This window comes from Molossus molossus, unplaced genomic scaffold (assembly GCF_014108415.1).
Source record: "Molossus molossus isolate mMolMol1 unplaced genomic scaffold, mMolMol1.p scaffold_m16_p_14, whole genome shotgun sequence".
Taxonomy (NCBI): domain Eukaryota; kingdom Metazoa; phylum Chordata; class Mammalia; order Chiroptera; family Molossidae; genus Molossus; species Molossus molossus.
Genome location: NW_023425349.1, coordinates 51,622,340 through 51,641,498, shown reverse-complemented (window position 1 = coordinate 51,641,498; position 19,159 = coordinate 51,622,340). Strand labels below are relative to the sequence as shown.

At 44.8% G+C, this 19,159-nt stretch overlaps 1 protein-coding gene and 1 non-coding gene across 5 annotated transcripts in view; one reads left to right on the top strand and one right to left on the bottom strand.

The window, feature by feature from the left end:
- The window catches only part of TJP2 (tight junction protein 2), a 99,695-nt gene that overhangs the window by 48,106 nt on the left and 32,430 nt on the right, over positions 1–19,159 (top strand). For 3 of the 4 annotated variants that reach the window (XM_036261389.1, XM_036261388.1, XM_036261390.1), the window contains 4 exons: positions 10,882–10,935; positions 13,520–13,644; positions 15,218–15,320; positions 16,677–17,328. In XM_036261389.1, the coding sequence (XP_036117282.1) occupies positions 10,882–10,935; positions 13,520–13,644; positions 15,218–15,320; positions 16,677–17,328 (934 nt within the window). Of the gene's footprint in view, positions 1–10,034; positions 10,078–10,881; positions 10,936–13,519; positions 13,645–15,217; positions 15,321–16,676; positions 17,329–19,159 lie in introns of those variants that run through there. The other variant, XM_036261391.1, reaches the window with a different exon arrangement.
- LOC118630360 lies at positions 6,143–6,263 on the bottom strand. The gene has a single exon (XR_004959600.1). It is a non-coding gene; the product is annotated as a small nucleolar RNA SNORA32 (small nucleolar RNA).

Below are 19,159 nucleotides of genomic sequence, written 5' to 3'. Positions count from 1 at the left end.
TGGTGCATCGGTGTCACACGCGCGAAGTAGAGAATTATCACCTGTTCCAAAATCCGACACCCAGTTCTCAAACCCCAGGCGTCTCTTCCAATCTTTTCTCAGTGTTCAGAGACCTAAAGTGTGCTTTCCAACACTGTACTACCCCACCCTCCCCCCAAGTGGTAAAGACAAAGAAAGAAACAGATAGGAGGCCCTCTGTTTTTCTTTTATCTATTAAACTTACGGAAAGGTCGGAGGGAAGAGAAAATTGCTGCGTGAGCACCAACTCCCCAAGTCTTATCTTCCTCTAGGGAACAGACCTCATTATCTCCAAGGATGTGAAACACCTTATCTTCGTGCTTTTTAATTTCTATGTAACATTAGCATTTCAGTTCACCTGAAATGTTACCAGTTCAATTCCAGCCAGCTTACACTTTTGTGTATGTGTGTGTATATAGGAGGGTCACTATAAAGAAAAACTTCTGCGAATATTCCTTTCTCTAGTATTGCCCTCAAATGTCCCACTTACTGAATTCCTGCTTAGATCCGAAATAATTTTATATGCCCAGAAGGAACATGGACTCTGACTCTCTGACCCCCTCGCCTGGGAGAGGGAGGATCAGAAAGCTGCAAAAGTGATGCGAATCCAGACAGTGTCGTTCCCCCCGCCCCCCCCCCCCCCAGTGGTGCTGTTGAAAGCATTTGGCATCTCTGCTGTATGGATGTCACTGTGCAGGATGACAGCAGGATTTGCTGGGAATGTGGGCCACTGTTGTGTGGGCCTTACGTGACCACGTGCAGTGGTGGCCGTGGGCGAGCAGCCTGGGACGGAGGCAGTGGCCTCGCTGATCGCTCCCCGAGGCCATGAAGGCTGCTCAGGTCCTGCAGAGGATGTGGATCAAGGCCGTTCAAAAGCTGGGCATAAGGAAAGGCCATGTGAGTCTCTCTGCAAGCTCTGCGCCCCTTTCCTTTCCCACCCTTTCCTTTCGGGAAGGGGGTGTGGGGGGCAGCAAATTCCTCCCACACGGGCTCCTTTTTCCTCGGGCTTGTCCGTGCTGCTGGCCGCGTTCAGTAACGCTGTGCGGTGCAGATCGCGGTCCGTGGCGGGCCTTTGAATCTCTTGTCTTATTTTTAGCGGACCTGGGTGAAACGGATAGCCGCTCCCCGACCTATGAATCAAAGGCTGCTGTTTTCCAGGGGCTGGGACTCTGGAAGCCGTGTTGCTTCCTGGGGAAAACGGAGCAGACTGCCCCGTGTAAGATGCTTGTGTTGGGGAAGTTCTTGTTTTCAGGAAGAACTTTTTGCTTCCTTATTCTGCAGAAACCTGTATTCCTATTCTGTGTTTAGGCTTCTACGTTTTAGGGAAAAAAAATGTTTTTCTTATGACCTTATTGTGTAGTTTGGGCAAATGGAGTACATGTGAGGCATGTTGATTTTCATGGGGTGGAATTTTTATCATGTCTCTTATGGGCCGGTTTTAATTAATCTTTACCTTGAGATTTGCCCTCCATCACTGGGAAGCAGCGATTTGTGGACAAAGAGCCTACAGTTGCCTGTGGAGGGGGAATGAGGCACTGAAGACTTTTGCTATCTGCCTCCTGGTTGTTTTTTTAACGTTTCCATATTCTTTATATAAAATACAGGATTTTTACCTGTCTGGCCAAGATTTTTCAAAGGAAAGAAACTTTACAACAGCTAGAGGATATTTTTAAAAGACAGCTCAAATAACTATCTATCTGTTTCTTTCTCTTCATTTTTCACGGAAATACCTTACTGTTAACACAAAGCTTATTTATTTATGGTAGAATGAGCTCTCTTAACTTTTCATGTCCTGTAGGAATGACTCACCATAATACGGAGGGGATTGTTATCAACACTACTTATGTGCAAAGTGAAAGTGATGAGAAAAAAGTGGGGAAAAGTACTCGGAATGTCGACTCTGGGGATGGAAAGGAGGCAGGAGACTTGGGGTCCTCTGCACCTGCCGCCCCCAGAGCTAACCTCACGCTCGACTTCTTCCCCTCCTGCCTTCTAGACCCCTCTCTCAAATCACCGCTGCTGTCTCCTGCCGAGCCCTCCCTGCAGTAGAGATGATCACACTTTCTCCTGCTTGTTCACCTTGCAAAACTGCCACTGTATTGGGAGTATTTTTATAAGGTCCTTGGCCAGGAATCAGGTAGCCCGTGATGTTGGCTCATGCGCTCCCTCGTATTTTAACTTACGAAATGTTTGATGCATGTGACAGAATTATGTATCTAAACCATAAAGCATAATTATAAAACAAGTCCCCATGAGCTCATCAAACATATCCATGGACCCTTCCCCAGGATGGACACAGAGCTTGTACCCACCACTCTCTCACTATGCCTTATTCCTGGGCCATTTCATCCCGAATCTCATGTTTCTCATTCCCATGCTTTTTCTCCGTAGTTCTGTCATGCACACCTACATACACGCAAACATCCCTAAACAAAAGATTAGTTTTGCTGGCTTTTTTTTTCCTTCATTGTGATAAAAACTAAATAACGTAAAGTTTAGAGTCTTAACAAAATTCTTACGCAAACAGTACAGTAGTGTTAAGTATATTGTGGGGAAACATTGTTTGCCTTTTGACCTATGAAGATGATCTTGCACTCTACACATTCTTCTGGGATGTTTTTCGCTCGACGGGATGTTTGAGATGCATACGTATTGTGTGCGTGGCTCTACTTGTTTTTGTTGCTGTATAACTGCATTTTAATAGTACGTCACCATTTTTTGATGCAGACTGCTCTTGATTGATATTTGGCTTGTTTCTTGGTGTTGGCTATTGCGGACATTACCGCTATGAATACTCTCTTGTGCATCCTTCTGCACATAATCACATTTTTCCTGGGCCAGGAGAGGAATCACCTCGCCGTGGAATATGGGGCATCTTTCTCTCTGATACATTGTGTTCTTCCTCTGGCCCGCAAATAAAGTGCCCCTAATGCTAAACGCCAGCCGCTAGTATTCATGCAGATATTCTGAATATTGATAGGGTCTGATCTGTGCACAGCCCGGCACGGGGTGGGTGGGGCCCAAGCCTGGAGATTCAGTTTGGAGGGCAGAGCTCAGCTCTCAGAGACTCTGCTGCACCCTGGCAGCCTGCTCCCGGGGGTGCGTGCGGGGCTGCTGTTCCGAGGGATATGTGTGATTATGGGATGGTCTGTGTTTCTGAAAAGACAATACTGTGTATAGAAGAGGCAGGGAAGATACTCAGTGATTTGCTTTTGGGGAACACCTTGGTTGGTAAACTCCACATGGGCTTTAATTGTTTTACTCACCAATGTATCCCAAGTTCCACGAACCACATGTTTAGCGTGTTGTGGGTGTTAATAAATATTTTCGAATGGATGAATGAATGCACGAATGAGTGAGGGCATAAGTGAGGGAAGAATCTCAATGAATGAGGGGTTTCCTCTGAGACCTTTGCAAAAGGTCACAGTTCTATGGACTAAATACACATAATTGTATATTTTAAATGCTCAAAGGAGGTGTTAAAATTAATTTTTCTCCGATTTCCTTACCTTTAAGATTTAAAATTTATCACTTCATTTAATAGAATACATATAGTTTTTGTTGTTGTTAATCCTCCACAAGGATATCTTTTCTACTGATTTTCAGAGAGAGTGAAAGGGAGGGCGGGATGGGGAGAAAGAGAGAGAAACATCCGTGTGAGAGACACACATCTACTGGTTGCCTCCCACACGCGCCCTGACCAGGGCCAGGGATCGAACCTGCAACCCAGGTATGTGCCTTTGACTGGGAATCGAACCACCTACCCTTTGATGTGCGGGCTGATGCTCTATCCACTGAGCCACTCACACCAGCCAGGGTGGAACATATATTCTTTTAATATTTTATCTAAGTAGTTAATGGTTTATGTCACAATTCCTTAACCCTGAGTAAGCAGGAGACCCTTACAATTTGATCAGACTTCTATCAAGTTGGTGAGGCCTTTAGGCACCTGGCAAGGTACTTGATTAAAAATTAATTTAGTCCTACTGGTAGTGGTAGGGGATTAATCCTCTCTCTGGCAAATCTAATTTAAATCACCCCTGCAGGTAGTACAGAAATACTTAGCATAATCTCTTTATGGAAGAACAGAGAATTCCAAAAGCCAGGTTTGTTCTACTTGGACAACACTTTAAAATAAAATTTTTAGGAATTTATTTATTTGGCTAAATAGTAAAAAATATTTAAATCTAAAACTTTGAAGAAGAAGTTTGCTGGGGTTTTTCTTTCTTCTTCTTCCTTTATTGCTTTTATTTATTTATTTTTAATTTTATTTATTTTTTTATCCTCACCCGAGGACATTTTTCGATATTTTGTTCAGATAGAGTGGGAGGGAGAGAGAGAGAGAGAGAAACATCGACGTGAAAGGGACACATCGAGTGGTTGCCACCCACATGACCCAACCAGGGCCGGGGACAAACTGCAACCAAGGTACGTGCCCTTAGCGGGAACCGAACCCAAGTCTCTCTGGACAGTAGGCCGATGCTCTAACCACTGAGCAAAACAGGCCAGGGCTTGCTTTATTGGTTTTAGAGAGAGAGGAAGGGAAAGAGACAGAGAGAAAGAAACATCGATGAGAGAGAACATAGATTGGCCACCTCCTGCTTGCCCCCCACTAGGGATCAGGCGCACAACCTGGGTATGTGCCCTGACGGGCAATCGAACCAGTGACCTCTTGGTGCATGGGTTGAGGCTCAACCGCTGAGCCACCCAGGCCGGGGTGTTTTTATTTTTGAAATCAAAATGTATTCTAAAAGTAATGTGCTCATATAAAAATATTCTCTGCCATGCCACAGCTCCTGGGGAAATTTAATATGTTTTGATATTTATTCCTCTAGTTTTTACCCTGTAAGCATATATATGAAAATAGAAATGAAAACAATGATTTTTGTATATTGATCCCCCAATAAACATTTATATATAGATCTCTATATATATACATATATGTAACCACTTACCTATTGTTTGATATTTCATGATATCTATTTAAAAAATTATAAGCAGATGTAAACAAATTTATATGTATGTCTGCAGAAATGTGTTGTGCAGATATTTCTGTAGAATACATTTCTATAAGTGGAATTGATTGACTAAGGGATATGCAGATTTAAAATTTTGATACATATTGATAATCCCCCCCTGGAAGGTCTGCACTAAGTTATATTCCCACCTCTTCCACCAACAGTGGACAGACCAGAAAATAAAAACTCATTGATTTCAAATTCAGTCATCATGATGAGGAAACTTTTAAAAAATTGATGGAAGTAATTATTTTCAATGCCCATGTATTTCACTGTATTGGTTCGTTTAACCTCAATATCACACCTAGCAGTGATTGCCGTGGTATTGGTTAGTTTTTCCTGATGATTTTAAATAATTATTTTGCAGAAGGTGCTGTGTAATATTTATTCTTTTTTTTTTTATCCTCACTCAAGGACATTTTTACATTTATCTTCAGATAGAGCGGGAGGAAGGGAGGGAGGAAGAGAGAGAGAGAAACATCGATGTTAGAGAGACACATCGACTGGTTGCCACCCACACGACCCCAACTGGGGCCGGGGACAAACCTCAACCGAAGTACCCGCCCTTAGCGGGAACCAAACCCGGGACTCTGGTCCGCAGGCTGGCGCTCTAAATTAAGGGCTATTCTTAATTAGTAAGGAAATAACTATATTTAAAGAAGAGTTGACAACTGTATGTATGTATTTATTTATTTTTATTTTTTAAAGGTGTAAAGGGTTTTTGTTATTTGTAACACAGGCACAATTATTTAAAGTTAATACATTTTTATTTAAGGAATTTCACATGTTCTGAGTCCTTCCACACACTGCCTTAGTTTCTCCGGAGTTTGACTCGTTAATCCCTTTTTTTGCTCAATCCAGTTGTCATTTCAGTCAGTCCTATATGACAGGAATAGAGATGATCATGTGATCACAAACTGTCTGGTCACTAGCAACCTAGAAGGATTAACTAGGCAGAGGACATCTGCTAGACTCCAGAGATCTGAGGAAGCTATGTAAAATCTCCATTGCTAAAAATCACCAATGGCTACTACAAAAGCACATATAGCTTGTGTTATATTTATATTGGACAGTGCTAATCTAGACAATGAAAATAAGGGTTAAGAAAATGTTCCCAATAGGCTGAATGCTACCAAGGTAACAAAAAGAAAACCTAACGGGAAAATATTTTGTGGTCATGTCCACAGCAAATGGGAAATTGCTTTCTAAAAGCCTTGGTAATGAACATATTTCATCACAACTTCCAGAGCAATTTACTTTGTTGCCAGTTGCCAGCCCCAAGGTCCGGCATAGTAAAGTGCTGAGAAGGTGAACTTGGGAAGCACTCATGCCCCTGAGGTCGTTTCCAGGGAGCAGAGGATTGGTTTTTACCAGGGGCACACCAAAACCCAGAGGTGCCAGGAGTTAGGTGTTCTGCGGAAATGGAAAAGGATGATCAATTCTGATCAATTGTGTTTCTACTTACTATTTCACTTTAAGAGAACTGTTTTTAAGAATAGAGAACTTTATTAAAATTTTGGAAAACTGGTGTTATACTGGCACAGGTTGGAAAATGCTGTCCTAGACGTAGACAGCACAATTCCAGAGAAATGACTATAACGAACACTTCGAACACCAGACCAGAGGCGCCTGCGTTGCCAGCCTGACCCCCCTCCCAGTGTGCCACCGAAGCAGTGAGGGCCACTGAATGGGATAGAAATGTTCTTAACCAGTGTCTTTGTCCTGTGAATTGAGTGCTGAATGGGTAGTGTATCCACCTCTTGGCTTATTGAAAAGAAAACCTGCCCAGCTGGTGTGGCTCAGTGGTTGAGCGTCGACCCCTGCACCAAGAGGTCGCCGGTTCCATTCCCAGTCAGGGCACATGCCCAGTTTGTGGGCTCGATCCCCAGTGGGGGGCGTGCAGGAGGCGGCCACTCGATGTTCTCTCTCATCGATGTCTCTCTCTCTCTCTCCCTCTCCCTCTCCCTTCCTCTTTCTCTCAAATCAATAAAGAAAATTTTTTTTAAAAAAAACAAAGAAAACCTTTCGAGTGCCTGCTCTGTGCCTAGCTCGGTTCTCAGAGATACGGGACAAAAGTGACTGAGTGAGATATAGACATATACCACAGATCCCAGTTCTTACCTTTTCCAGGTACCCCTTTATGTTCTCTTTTTAGCTGCCAAGGTGACTTGAATTCTATTCTTTAATGTTTAATTTTTAAAGAGAATTCTGGTCTCTTGGAGCCCGATGGTATTAGCTATGGAAATGTCCCAAAATGAAGTGCATGGGTGGGGGTGGGGGTGGGGGTGGGGTGGATTTAAGGATTATAAATTCCTCTCAGTTCGAATAATCAGGTATAGTTAGTCAAGAGCAGGCTGGTTTGCCTTTCTGCTGCACAAACAAAATTGCCTTTTCCTAACGCCTCTCTGCCGAAAGGAAAAGATGGCCTGCCAATAAGCCAGTTCACAGAATTGCCTTTTGTGCTGAGATTCCCTCCCAAGCCTAAGAGTTTGTTTGTTTTCTTTTTCATTTTATTTTTCCCTTTGCTGTTTTGGAAGTTATGTTACTCTTGTTATTCTTATTGTGGTTACCCCAGAGATTTTAACCTGTAGATTTAATTCAATGAAATTGAAAATCAATCAACAGTTTAGCTGTGCTCCAGAATAAAATTATTCCAGAATAGAATAATTTAATCATATGAAAGTCTTCTGCATGTCCACGCCTGGCTGCCCAGTGCTTTATCGCTATCGTATTTGTTTAACTCCCCAAGTATACATTATTATGTTAGTTACATACAGCCCATGTGTGTTCAGGCTAACTCACATTTCTTCTTGTATCTCAGGTCTTCCTTCTAGGATTATTTTCCTTCTTAAATTTATCTTTTGGAAATTCTTTTGTTGCTGGTTTGTGGAAATAATCTGTCCCAATTTTTGTGTTTTAAAAAAAAATTCTTTTTTGCCCTCTAAATCAACCGATATTGGTTTAAAGATATTATTGTGCTGACTTCAGGCTTCTATTACTACATTTGAAAAGTTGGCTGCTTTTTAATTGTTGTTCTTTTACTAGTAATCTCTTCTGTCTAGCTGCTCTCAGGTCACTGTATCTTTTTCTGTAGTGAGATTTCCATGCGTTTAAAAAAGTTTTTCTGTTTTATTTTTTATTGATTTTTAGAGAGAGAGGAAGGCAGAGGGAAAGAGAAACAGCGATGTCATCAGTTGGCCACCTCCTGCTCGCCCTCTACTGGGGACTGAGCCCAAAACCTGGGCATGTGCCCTGACCTGGAATCGAACTTTTCAGTGCAAACTTTCAGTGCGCAGGAGGACGCCTAGCCAACTGGGCCACCCCTAACCAACTGGGCCACACCGGCTATGGCTCTTTTCTTTTTAAAAATTTGCCCAGCTGATCATGCCCTGGGCTCCTGAGTCTGAAACATCCTCAGCTCTGGAAGAGCATGAACTTTTCCGATATTGCATCTCTCCTCCATTCTCTTATCGCCTCCTTCAGAAAACTTTATTTTATTGTTGACGGTATTGCAGACATCTCCCATTTCTTCCCATTTGCGTGCCTCCACCTCTCCCCAGCCCGTCCCAAACTTTAATTAGACACAGTGTCTAATTCTCACTCTTCTCTTTCCTTTGTTCCACTTTTCTGAGACATGTGTCTCCCAGTTCATTAATGAGTGTCTTCACCTGTGTGCAGTATGTGGTTTAACTTGTTTATCTAATTTCAATGGCCACATTTTTTTTATTCCTACAAATTTTATTTGCTTTTTGTTTTTTGGATCGGCTTGGTCATTGTTGATGGTCTTTTGTTTTTCCATTATATTTTCGATGTCCCCTTTTAATTTCTTGTGATGAACATGATGCATGTTTTAACATTCTTTTTTGGGTCCGTACCTGCTATTTTCAATATTTGCCATATTTGATTCTGCGGGGTTTTTTTTCATTCAACTCTCAGCCATTGCCACCTGCTTGCTGTGTGTGTTGCGTTGGGAACTCATGTTCCTCAGATGCGTAACTCGGGGACTCTCGGAAGCCTGTGTTAGCACGTTCCTTGGAGAGAATTGTGTCTGCCTCTGTGCACTTGGGTCCTGCCGGAGCAGAACCACTTTGAGCTGGAGTGTTTTGGGTCGTGTGTGGTCACATCCGTAATGTGAATTTGAGCCCCAAACCTTTGTGAGTACGGGTCTGTTGATAAGAATTTTCCAGTGAGATATTTTTAGTTATTTCCACTGTACCCAGAGCCAAGGATGAGACAGGCGAGTGTCCTGCCATCTCTGTCTGCTTGGTGTTTTTGCCCACAATACACCTACTTTGATCTGACCTCCACCCTGTTTGGATCCTATACTTTATCTCTTTTCCCAGCAGCCTCCTGTAAATAAATGCTTTAGTGCTGGCTTATCTCTCTGGCTTTGAGCTTTCTTGGCATTTCTAGCCTTTAAGAATTTCCTCTCAAGGCAGCCTGTTTTATTTATTTATTTATTTATTTTATCATCCTCACCCGAGGACATTTTTCCATTTTTTGTTCAGATAGAGCGGGAGGGAGAGAGAGGAACAGAGAGAGAGAGAAACATCGACGTGAAAGGGATACATCGAGTGGTTGCCACCCGCACAACCAACCAGGGCCGGGGACAAACTGCAACCGAGGTACATGCCCTTAGCGGGAACCGAACCCGGGTCTCTCCAGACCGCAGGCCAATGCTCTAACCGCTGAGCCAAACCAGCCAGGGCCCAAGGCAGCCTGTTTTAATGCATTATTATTATTTTTAAAATTATACCCACTATTTTTTCTAGACATCTGTTTTGGAATGCTGTTAGAAACTGAAGCCCTGGTGGTCCATATATGCATTTTCATTTTTCACATCCAGCAATATTGATGGAAAAAGGGACTTCACAGATTCCCAGTTGAACACTCTGTGATAAGACCATGGATTTATTTGGACATAAAAATGCAGAAAACTTGTGTAGGAGATTACCTTTGACTGGAAGAGGCGGGAGTGATTAAAAAAAAAAAAAAAAGAGTGAAAGATACCTGCTTGAAACTATCCAGTTCTGTTTTTAAGGTATTCTATAATGACACTGTTTTGGAGTGGTGATAGTAATAAAAAGGCTCCACACTGAGTGTTTTATTCTTTTTAGGCTGTATCTCTCACTATGTAGTTTAGTAATTTTCTAGGATTGTTAAGAATGCCATTTCATTAAAGGATAGTGGGTTTGAAAATAGGCAGCACTATGTTCTTGTGTATTGAAAGCGTTAGCTGGACTTCTTTATTTTTATCAAAACAAATTTTTAAATCTTTATTGATTTTAGAGAGAAAGGAAGGGGGAGAGAGAGAGGGAGAGAGAGAGAGAGAAACATTGATGAGAGAGAACATTGATTGGCTGCCTCCTGCATGCTTCCCACTGGGGATTTGGCCCACAACCTGGGCATGTGCCCTGACCCGGAATTGAACTGGTGACCTCTTGGTGCATGCGTCAATGCTCAACCACTGAGCCACACCGGCTGGGCTAGCTGGACTTTATATATATATATATATATCTCCTCACCCGAGGACATTTTCCCAGTTTTTGTTCAGACAGAGTGGGAGGAAGAGAGAGAGAGAAACATCGACGCGAAAGGGACACATCAAGTGGCTGCCACCCGCACGACCAACCAGGGTTGGGGACAAACTGCAACTGAAGCACGTGCCCTTAGCAGGAACCGAACCCGGGTCTCTCTGGACCTCAGGCCGACGCTCTAACTGCTGAGCCAAACCGGCCAGGGCCAGCTGGACTATTTTATGTTGAGGTATTTTGAACTATGGCTTTTTTGCTAGCATTGAAATGTTGTGGTTTTAATCAGATTGTCTTTGCTTGTTTTGAAACAGGCCCCAGGTATGGAAGAAGTGATATGGGAGCAGTACACCGTGACCCTACAGAAGGTGAGAGCTGCTCACTTCATACGTGCCACAGTCACATTCTTGAGCTTACAGATCACAGCTCTCGCTTACTCGGCCCCGAGCGCAGACTCCCCTTCCGGTGCACAGTGCACTGCAGGCCGCCGCTGGCAGCAGTCACCGCGTCCACAGAGCTCTGCATGCCACCACATCTCCGTTGTTGTTAGCGCCTGGCTAATAGGCAGTTCTGGATTATGTAGCATACCCTCCTATCCCCACACAGAACAGGTTGTGAGAAAATAGAGAAAGAGAGGGGAGGAGTGGACATAACCTGTACTGTTCAAGGACATCGAGATAACCTCTACAACTCTTATCATTTTGATTATAATGTACAGAAAACTTCACTCCCTCCATGAGTTTGAAGTTGAAACTGAATTTTAAAACATTGGTTGAGCAATAAGGAGCAATTAATATAATCAGTCCTGGTTATATTAAGAAGTGTTGAGTTAATTTGATTTTAAAAATATCCCTCCTACTTAGCCCTAGCCGGTTTGGCCTGCGGTCCGGAGAGACCCGGGTTCGGTTCCCGCTAAGGGCACGTACTTCGGTTGCAGATTGTCCCCGGCCCTGGTTGGTCATGCGGGTGGCAGCCACTCGATGTGTCCCTTCACGTCGATGTTTCTCTCACTCTCTCTCTTCCTCTCTCTCCCTCCCACTCTATCTGTATAAAAAATGGAAAAATATCCTCGGGTGAGGATAAAAAAAAAATATCCCCCCTACTCAACAGTATTGAAGGTAGAAGTAATACCATGTGTAAATATATTTTACTTCATTGTAAAAGTCATTTTACAGGTATTGCTCCTCTTGATTAAATGAGATAATAAGAACAGCTTCCAGGACAGGGAGTTTAGCATGAAGCCGTTGTTTCCTAAATGTTAGCTCCTTCCTTTTTTTTTTTTATCCTCACCCGAGGACATTTTTTCCATTTTTTGTACAGATAGAGTGGGAGGGAGAGAGAGGAAGGGAGAGAGAGAGAAACATCGACGTGAAGGGACACATCGAGTGGCTGCCACCCGCACGACCAACCAGGGCCGGGGACAAACTGCAACCGAGGTACGTGCCCTTAGCAGGAACCGAACCCGGGTCTCTCCGGACCGCAGGCCGACACTCTAACCGCTGAGCCAAACTGGCCAGGGCAGCTCCTTCCTTTTTATTCTGACAGCAGATTCCAAGGTTAGGCAGGGTGGGTGTTAAGCCCACTCTAAACAAACATGGCCACCGAGAGTGGTTTCTGTGCAGCTTCGTGGTCCCCAGGTCTTACCCCATCGAGCCTCCTTGGTCAGCATCGCAGTGATTTCCTGGGCCCTGCAGGGGTCTTATTCCTGCTCTGAGTTCCCCCAGTCTGTCTGTCACTTCTCAGAGGAACTGTAAGTTCCTCAAATGGAGTCTTCCTTCTGCAACTTCAAGCCCTGTCTTGAGTGAAAATTTGGTTTCTGAGTGACCGTGTATTAAATTAATCCAGGTAGGAAAAAAAAATCAGTGCTCAGTGCTGAAACTTCTGGGGGCAATCCTGGTTTCATGAGTTGCGGGGTTCCCCCGTGCAGGCCTCATTTTTCACTTCTCGTCATCTTCTGACTCTTCTCTGTGCCCTTCCACCAGCATATCCCATGCCCCTTGAGGTGTGGACCCCAGTTTGGCAAAGTGAGAGACACGTTAGGCCTGGTACAGAGGATGGAGCTTCCTCTGTGTAAAACCAGGAGCGAAGTGATGGTGCTGCCAGATTCCAAGTCGTGGGATTAACGGCCAACCAGCCTGTTCTGTGTTGGGAATTGTCACCAGTGGGCTTAGCGGGCTTCACGTGGGGACTTCTCTTGGGGAGAAATTTTTTATTCTCTGAGTAAAATAATCAAACCCCGCGTTAGGGTTATAGTCACATGTACCCGTATCATCTGGATGGTACCCGGGGGCCCAGCTTTTGTATACACTGAAATGGACTAGGATTCTGCGTTATCTGGGCTCACAGTTACTCCTCTTGACCATGGAGGTGATTAATCTGTGTTTCCATCGAATGTGCACGTGGAAAAGAATTCAGTGCTTTGCCGTCTCGTGAGATCTCAGAACTACGTTTATCTTCAGATTGTATTCTGTCTTTAAAATCCATTTAGTTCTTTTTTACCCTAGATTAAAATGGGCCCATCAGCCCACCTAACCTGGGAGTTAAAGGTGTACTTTAAAATTTCGGTTTTAGCACAAATTCACGTGTGCCCGGAGCTGTTCCAGCTCCGGCCAGGACAGGAGAACAGGTAGGGTACGGCCCTATTTGGACAGAAATTGTCATTTCCCGTCCCCTGCCAGCTTCCAGTGATTACCGCAGTCTGTGCTGTAAATCTTTGCCAGCCTTCATAAGGCTGTTTGTTTTAGATAAGGAATTTCCCTTTGTAATCCTGTCAGCTGAGCACGATGCTGCCTGATTGTGTTTCTGTAAGCCCACTCTGCCTGGGCTGTCTGCCCCTGATTTTATTGAGTGCTTGTAAGAAGTCCCGAAAGCCACTTATGGAAGGGTTGTTTTCATTTCCAGTCATTAATTATTTGACTTATTTACTTATTTTCTCTTACCCTCAATGAATAGGATTCCAAAAGAGGATTTGGAATTGCAGTGTCTGGAGGTAGAGACAACCCCCACTTTGAAAACGGAGAAACATCCATCGTGGTTTCTGATGTGCTTCCCGGTGGGCCCGCCGATGGGCTGCTTCAGTGAGTGTCTTCCCTCCCGCCCAGCCCTGCCAGCCCCACTGCATGGCCCCAGGCGGGATGCTTTGGGTGATGTGCACTGTTAAAAAATTTTTAAAAAAACATATATATGTGTGTGCTTTTATATACAAATATATGAATATATATGTGAATTAGGACCATAACATACCAGTCCTTTGGGAACATCCAAACTTTGGAGGAAGGAGAGCAGTTGTTTCCTTAGGAAGGTAGTTATAAATAACTATAATTCCTGGGTGTAGGGACCATTTCTGAACATGGAATATAGAATTGGCATTCCCCTCCCTCCAGTGCTTACCCAACACTGTTTGTTATTTATTTTAAAATATATTTTTATAGATTTTAGAGAGAGAGGTGAGAGGTGGAGAGAGAGAGACATTGATGTGAGAGACAAACATGGATTGGCTGCTTCCTGCACGCTCCCCGATTGGGGATTGAACCTGCAACCTGGGCATGTGTCCTGACCCGGAACTGAACCAGTGGCTCACCGGATGATGCTCAACCAACTAAGCCACACTGGCTGGGGCAACACTGTTTTAATTTATGTTAATTAAGAATTGAATGAGGATACTCTGGCTTAATGATTATGAGATTTGTAAAAGGGATATAGACATTGGGAAATTTTACTGCATGAAAACCTAAGTTTTCCAGCTGCTACCCTTCTGGTCTGAAGAGATAATACCATTTGAAAAAATGCATATCTGAGTCCCTCAGCATCATTTCTCAGGGCAGAAGCTAAAGTCAATCACGTGACTGCCACAGCCAGACTACTCCAGAGTTTTGTTCCTATTGGCATTCTAAGTCTCCGTGGTCCTATCAAAGTTAGAAGTGTTTCAGAGAGCAAAGCAGAATTTTAAAATGATTTCTGAGATGAGATAAAGTACGAGTTAGGGTTCTGTGACCTCAAAATTTCTTCAAGAATTTGAGGCAGCCGGACCACTGTGGCTCAGTGGAGTGAGCATTGTCCCATGGACTGAGAGGTCCCGGGTCGATTCCCCTTCAGGGCACATGCCAGGGTTGCCGGCTTGATCCCCAGTAGGGGGCATGCAGGAGGCAGCTCATGGATGTTTCTCTCTCACATTGATGTTTCTCTCTCTTCCTGCTTCTCTCTCTAAAAGATCAATAAAAACATATTAAAAAGAATAATTTGAAGCAAGCTCTTGACTTCCTCCTATCCAAAACACAAGTGGATATAAACCTTCTTTGAGGGGTTTTTGTAGACTTTCTGAAGCCCACTATGCACTTGGGGTAAGGAGGCCTGAGGCAGTTCCTCTGTGTTCAGACCTCCCGTTGTCAGGTGGCCCCTGGAGGGACCCTGTAGTGGGGGCCCTTCTCCCCTGCTGGTTTCCAGTAGACACACTCAGAAGTGGGCTGAAGGACTCCTGGGTTCCTTCCCCAGGAGAGCTCAGACCATGTCGACGGAGTAAGCCTTGGGAGTCATCGAACACTGAGCCCTTTAATAAGTATTTCAGGTCAATTTGCTGCCTCTGTTTATTCCTAAGTAAAAGATGGACAGTAAATAGATGAGTTGCTCACATCCATTTTGTTTTGTTTGCAGAGAAAATGATAGGGTGGTCATGGTTAATGGCACCCCCATGGAGGATGTCCTCCATTCGTTTGCTGTTCAGCAGCTGAGGAAAAGTGGGAAGATCGCCGTCATCGTAAGTTCTGGGTTTGTTTCAACTCGCCTCTGTAGAATTTCATTTTTATGCCCAGGAGAAAATTACCACTTGCCTTTAAGCACTTGACATAATTGTATAATCCCGGGGCCGCTACCTCTTGCATCCCCAGTACTTTAGGAGGAGGATGTAATGGGTAATGTGAAGATATATGTAAATAATTCCTCCCTGCCTCTTTCTCCCAACTTCGTACCACCAATGATTCTTTTATCTGAGTGAGTTTGCCTTCAGAGCCAGGCTAGACAATGATTCCCTAGGAGAACGAACGAGATCGAGAACAATGGTAAAAGAGCCTTAACTTAGAAAATAAATTTTAGCTCGGAAACTCATTTGTAAAGGCTCAAACAAGGTCTGTTATAGCTTCATCAACGAGAGTTTCTTAGGAGACAGTGGCAGGCTATAGCATTCATTCATGTGCTCTCTCATGCATTTAGCAGACATTGGTTGAGAATCAACTGTGAGCCAGACGCCACTTGGCCCTGGAGCAGGTGTGTGCTGCCAGGAGTTCACTCCAGTGGGGCAGTGGACACACTGAGCGAGAGGTCAGTGTAGTGAGTGTAGGGCAATGCTAGGGAGATGCGCTGGGTATGTGGTGTTTCATTGCTTTTCAACTTTATATTATGAAAATAATATATTACTTCAAACAAAAGTTCAAAGAGCAATGTGATAGACACTTATATATCTTCTACATGTTTATATTCTGCCATATTTACTTATTTTTTTCTCCATGTGTCTATGTAAACACATATTTTTAGCGAACCATTTGAAGGGAAGTTGCAGGCACGACACTCCCCTTGTGCTGCAGCTCGCGTCTTCTAAATTCTTCTACATGACTACACAGCTCTCTCAGAAAATTAATAACAGCTCTATAGTGTCATCTAATATCCAGTCCATATCCTGCGATTTCTTTGATAGACCTTTTTCTTCCCCATGGGGTCTAATCAAAGTTCATTCATTGCATCTGGTCCTTATCTTTTGTCCTTTTTAATCTAGGAGTCCCCCCCCCCCCCATTACTGACTTTTGGGAGAATCTAGGCAGTTGTATAGAGACAGTCTCACTACCTGGATTTCCATTTTTATTCCTCAGTGATTGAAAGTCCCCCGGTACTTTTCACACTGAGTAGCAGCAGATTTTGGAGGCACTGTGTTGAGAGCTTTATACTGCTTGTCTGACTTTATTCTCAACCCAGTGAGGTCTTTTCTGTCCCCGTTTTCCAAAAGAGGAACTTGAGGCGTAGGGAGCAATTTTACTGGAAGGGGAACCAGAGCTTTTAGCCACTGCATTTTCTCACGTTTAACTGTGATTGTCCTACCTCCCCGCGGTGTTGTGGTCAACAGGTGGTCAAGAGGCCTCGGAAGGTCCAGCTGGCCCCGCTGCAGGGTGGCCTTCCGCTCAGTGAGGATGACCGGGCCTTTGAGGTGATGGATGACTTGGACCGTCGAAGTGCCCACAGTGGCTACAGTGACCGGTACAGCGAGAGGAGCCGGCTGCGCAGCTGGGAGGACAGCCTGGAGAGGGGCCACCCCCAAGACCGGCCGCGCAGCCGGGAGCAGGACCGCAGCCGCGGCCGGAGCTTGGAGCGGGGCCTGGACCACAACGACTACGGCCGAGCCCGAGACCGGAGCCGCGGCCGCAGCCTGGAGCGGGGCCTGGACCACGACGACTACGGCCGAGCCCGAGACCGGAGCCGCGGCCGCAGCCTGGAGCGGGGCCTGGACCATGACTATGGGCGAGGCCGAGATAGCGGGCGCGGCCGAGATAGCAGCCTTGGCCGCGGCATCGACCAGGGCTACGAGCGGGCCTACAGCCCGGAGGTGGAGTACAGGCACAGGGCGCAGCCCGACGCCCGGTACGAGCTGTCGCGGAGCCGCGAGCACCTCCGCTCGCGCAGCCCCAGCCTGGAGCGGAAAGGGCCGCCGGACCACGCAGGCCAGCCGGAGACAGACCGGCCCATCGGGGTCCTCCTGACGAAAAGCAAAGCAAATGAAGGTAGTTATGCTTGATGAAGAAAAGCACTGGTAGAATCATAGCTAACTCTTACTGGCACTTACTGTGTGCCAATCACTGACCTAAGTCCTTTGCACTAATTAGCTCATGTCATCCTCATCACTACCTCATGTAGGAGGAATTAGCATATCGTCCATTCATAGAGAAGGAAACTGAGACACAGAAAAGTTCATTGACATGCACAGGCTGCAGAAATTCAGCTTTAAACTACTAGGCCAGTGGTTCTCAAAGCAGCATAAGTATCACCTGGACACTTGTTAGAAATGCAGATTCTCAGGCCACAGCTAAACCCTTCTGACTCAGAAACACTGGAGTGGGAACCTGGAATCTGCATGTTAACAAGCCTTGCTGGTGAGCCTTGTGAAGCTTAAATTGATGAAACCATAATACTCTAGCATTCTGATTGCATTTTTGCTCTCAGCCAGGACCTGTGCTGTGTGGTATGTAGGAGAATTCCTGTTTCACAGGTGGGAATATCGAAGTTCAGAGAAGTTTTTGGTGTGCCTAAGACAGCATAGGCACTTGGGCCTCGGGAATGGAAAAATACCGGGTGGCTAGGAAGACATGTTATGGCCAGGTAGCCAGATAAGTAGCCAGATAAACTGACTACAAAAATGTTACCACCCCACGTCCGGCCAGTGTGGCTCAGTGGTTGAGCGTCGACCCATGCACCAGGAGATCAGGTTCCATTCCCGGTCAGGGCACATGCCCAGGTTGTGGGGGGCAAGCAGGAGGTGGCCAATCAATGTTCTCTCTCATTGATGTTTCTATCTCTCTCTCCCTCTCACTTCCTCGCTCTCTAAAATCAATAAAGGAAAGAGAAAACAAAAAAGGTACTACCCCACCCATTCCCTGCTCAAAAAAAAAAAACCAACATACTTTTATCTTCTAACCACTTGATTTTCCTACCCTGACATGGAAAATTTCACAGGCCCACCTTTTTTTAAAAGCCCATCTTTTCATGCAAGTCCACTTTGTACCCAGTTTATAAAAAGCAGCCAAGCAGAGCCAGCCCCCAGCCAGTCCAGCGCACCTTCCTTTCCTCTGTGCTGCCTCCCTGGTGCTCGAGCCTCAGCTTAATAACATCTGCCTGGGAACTTCTCTATAGTTTCCTCTTGAATTCTATCTTGGGGGACCCAAGAAGCCCAACTCCAGTAACATGCCCATGCATTAGGCAGCTCTGGCCCAGGCTGCCATCCCACAGTGCATTCCTGGAGCATTTACACACATTTAATCACATCTGGGATTCACTAAAACCCTGTGCAGAGGCTAGCGAAGCTACTAGCGCCTGCAGTTCAGGTGAGGATTCTGAAACTCAGAGAGGGAAAGCAACTTGCCCACATCTTGAAGCCAGTAAGTGGTGGAGCTAGAACTCAAATTTTCATAGATGATAGGAAACAAGTGGGTGAATGGACAGGGCTAAAGAGCCGGATGTTGAGATAGTCCTTGCATTGATTCTTGGCTTCTGACTGTTTAAATTCCTTGTGACAAATCTTTTCTCTCCTTTTGTTCACTAATTGTTCTCTTTCCAAGGGGAAGAAAAGATAAAGAGCACTCGAGTATGCAGAGTGAAAAACTTTATTGCTTTATAGGTTTGGAATTTGCATTTTATTTATTTATTTTTTTGGTACATGCCCCTAGCAGGAACCAAACCCAGGACTCTCTGGTCCGCAGGCTGATGTTCCAACCTCTGAGCCAAACTGGCCAGGGCTGGAATTTGCATTTTATATAGCCTATCTCTGAGGAATAGGCGTCTTAGGAAGTCTAAGGATTCTGTAGACTTTCTAACTATTTATAATGACATTAATTAATC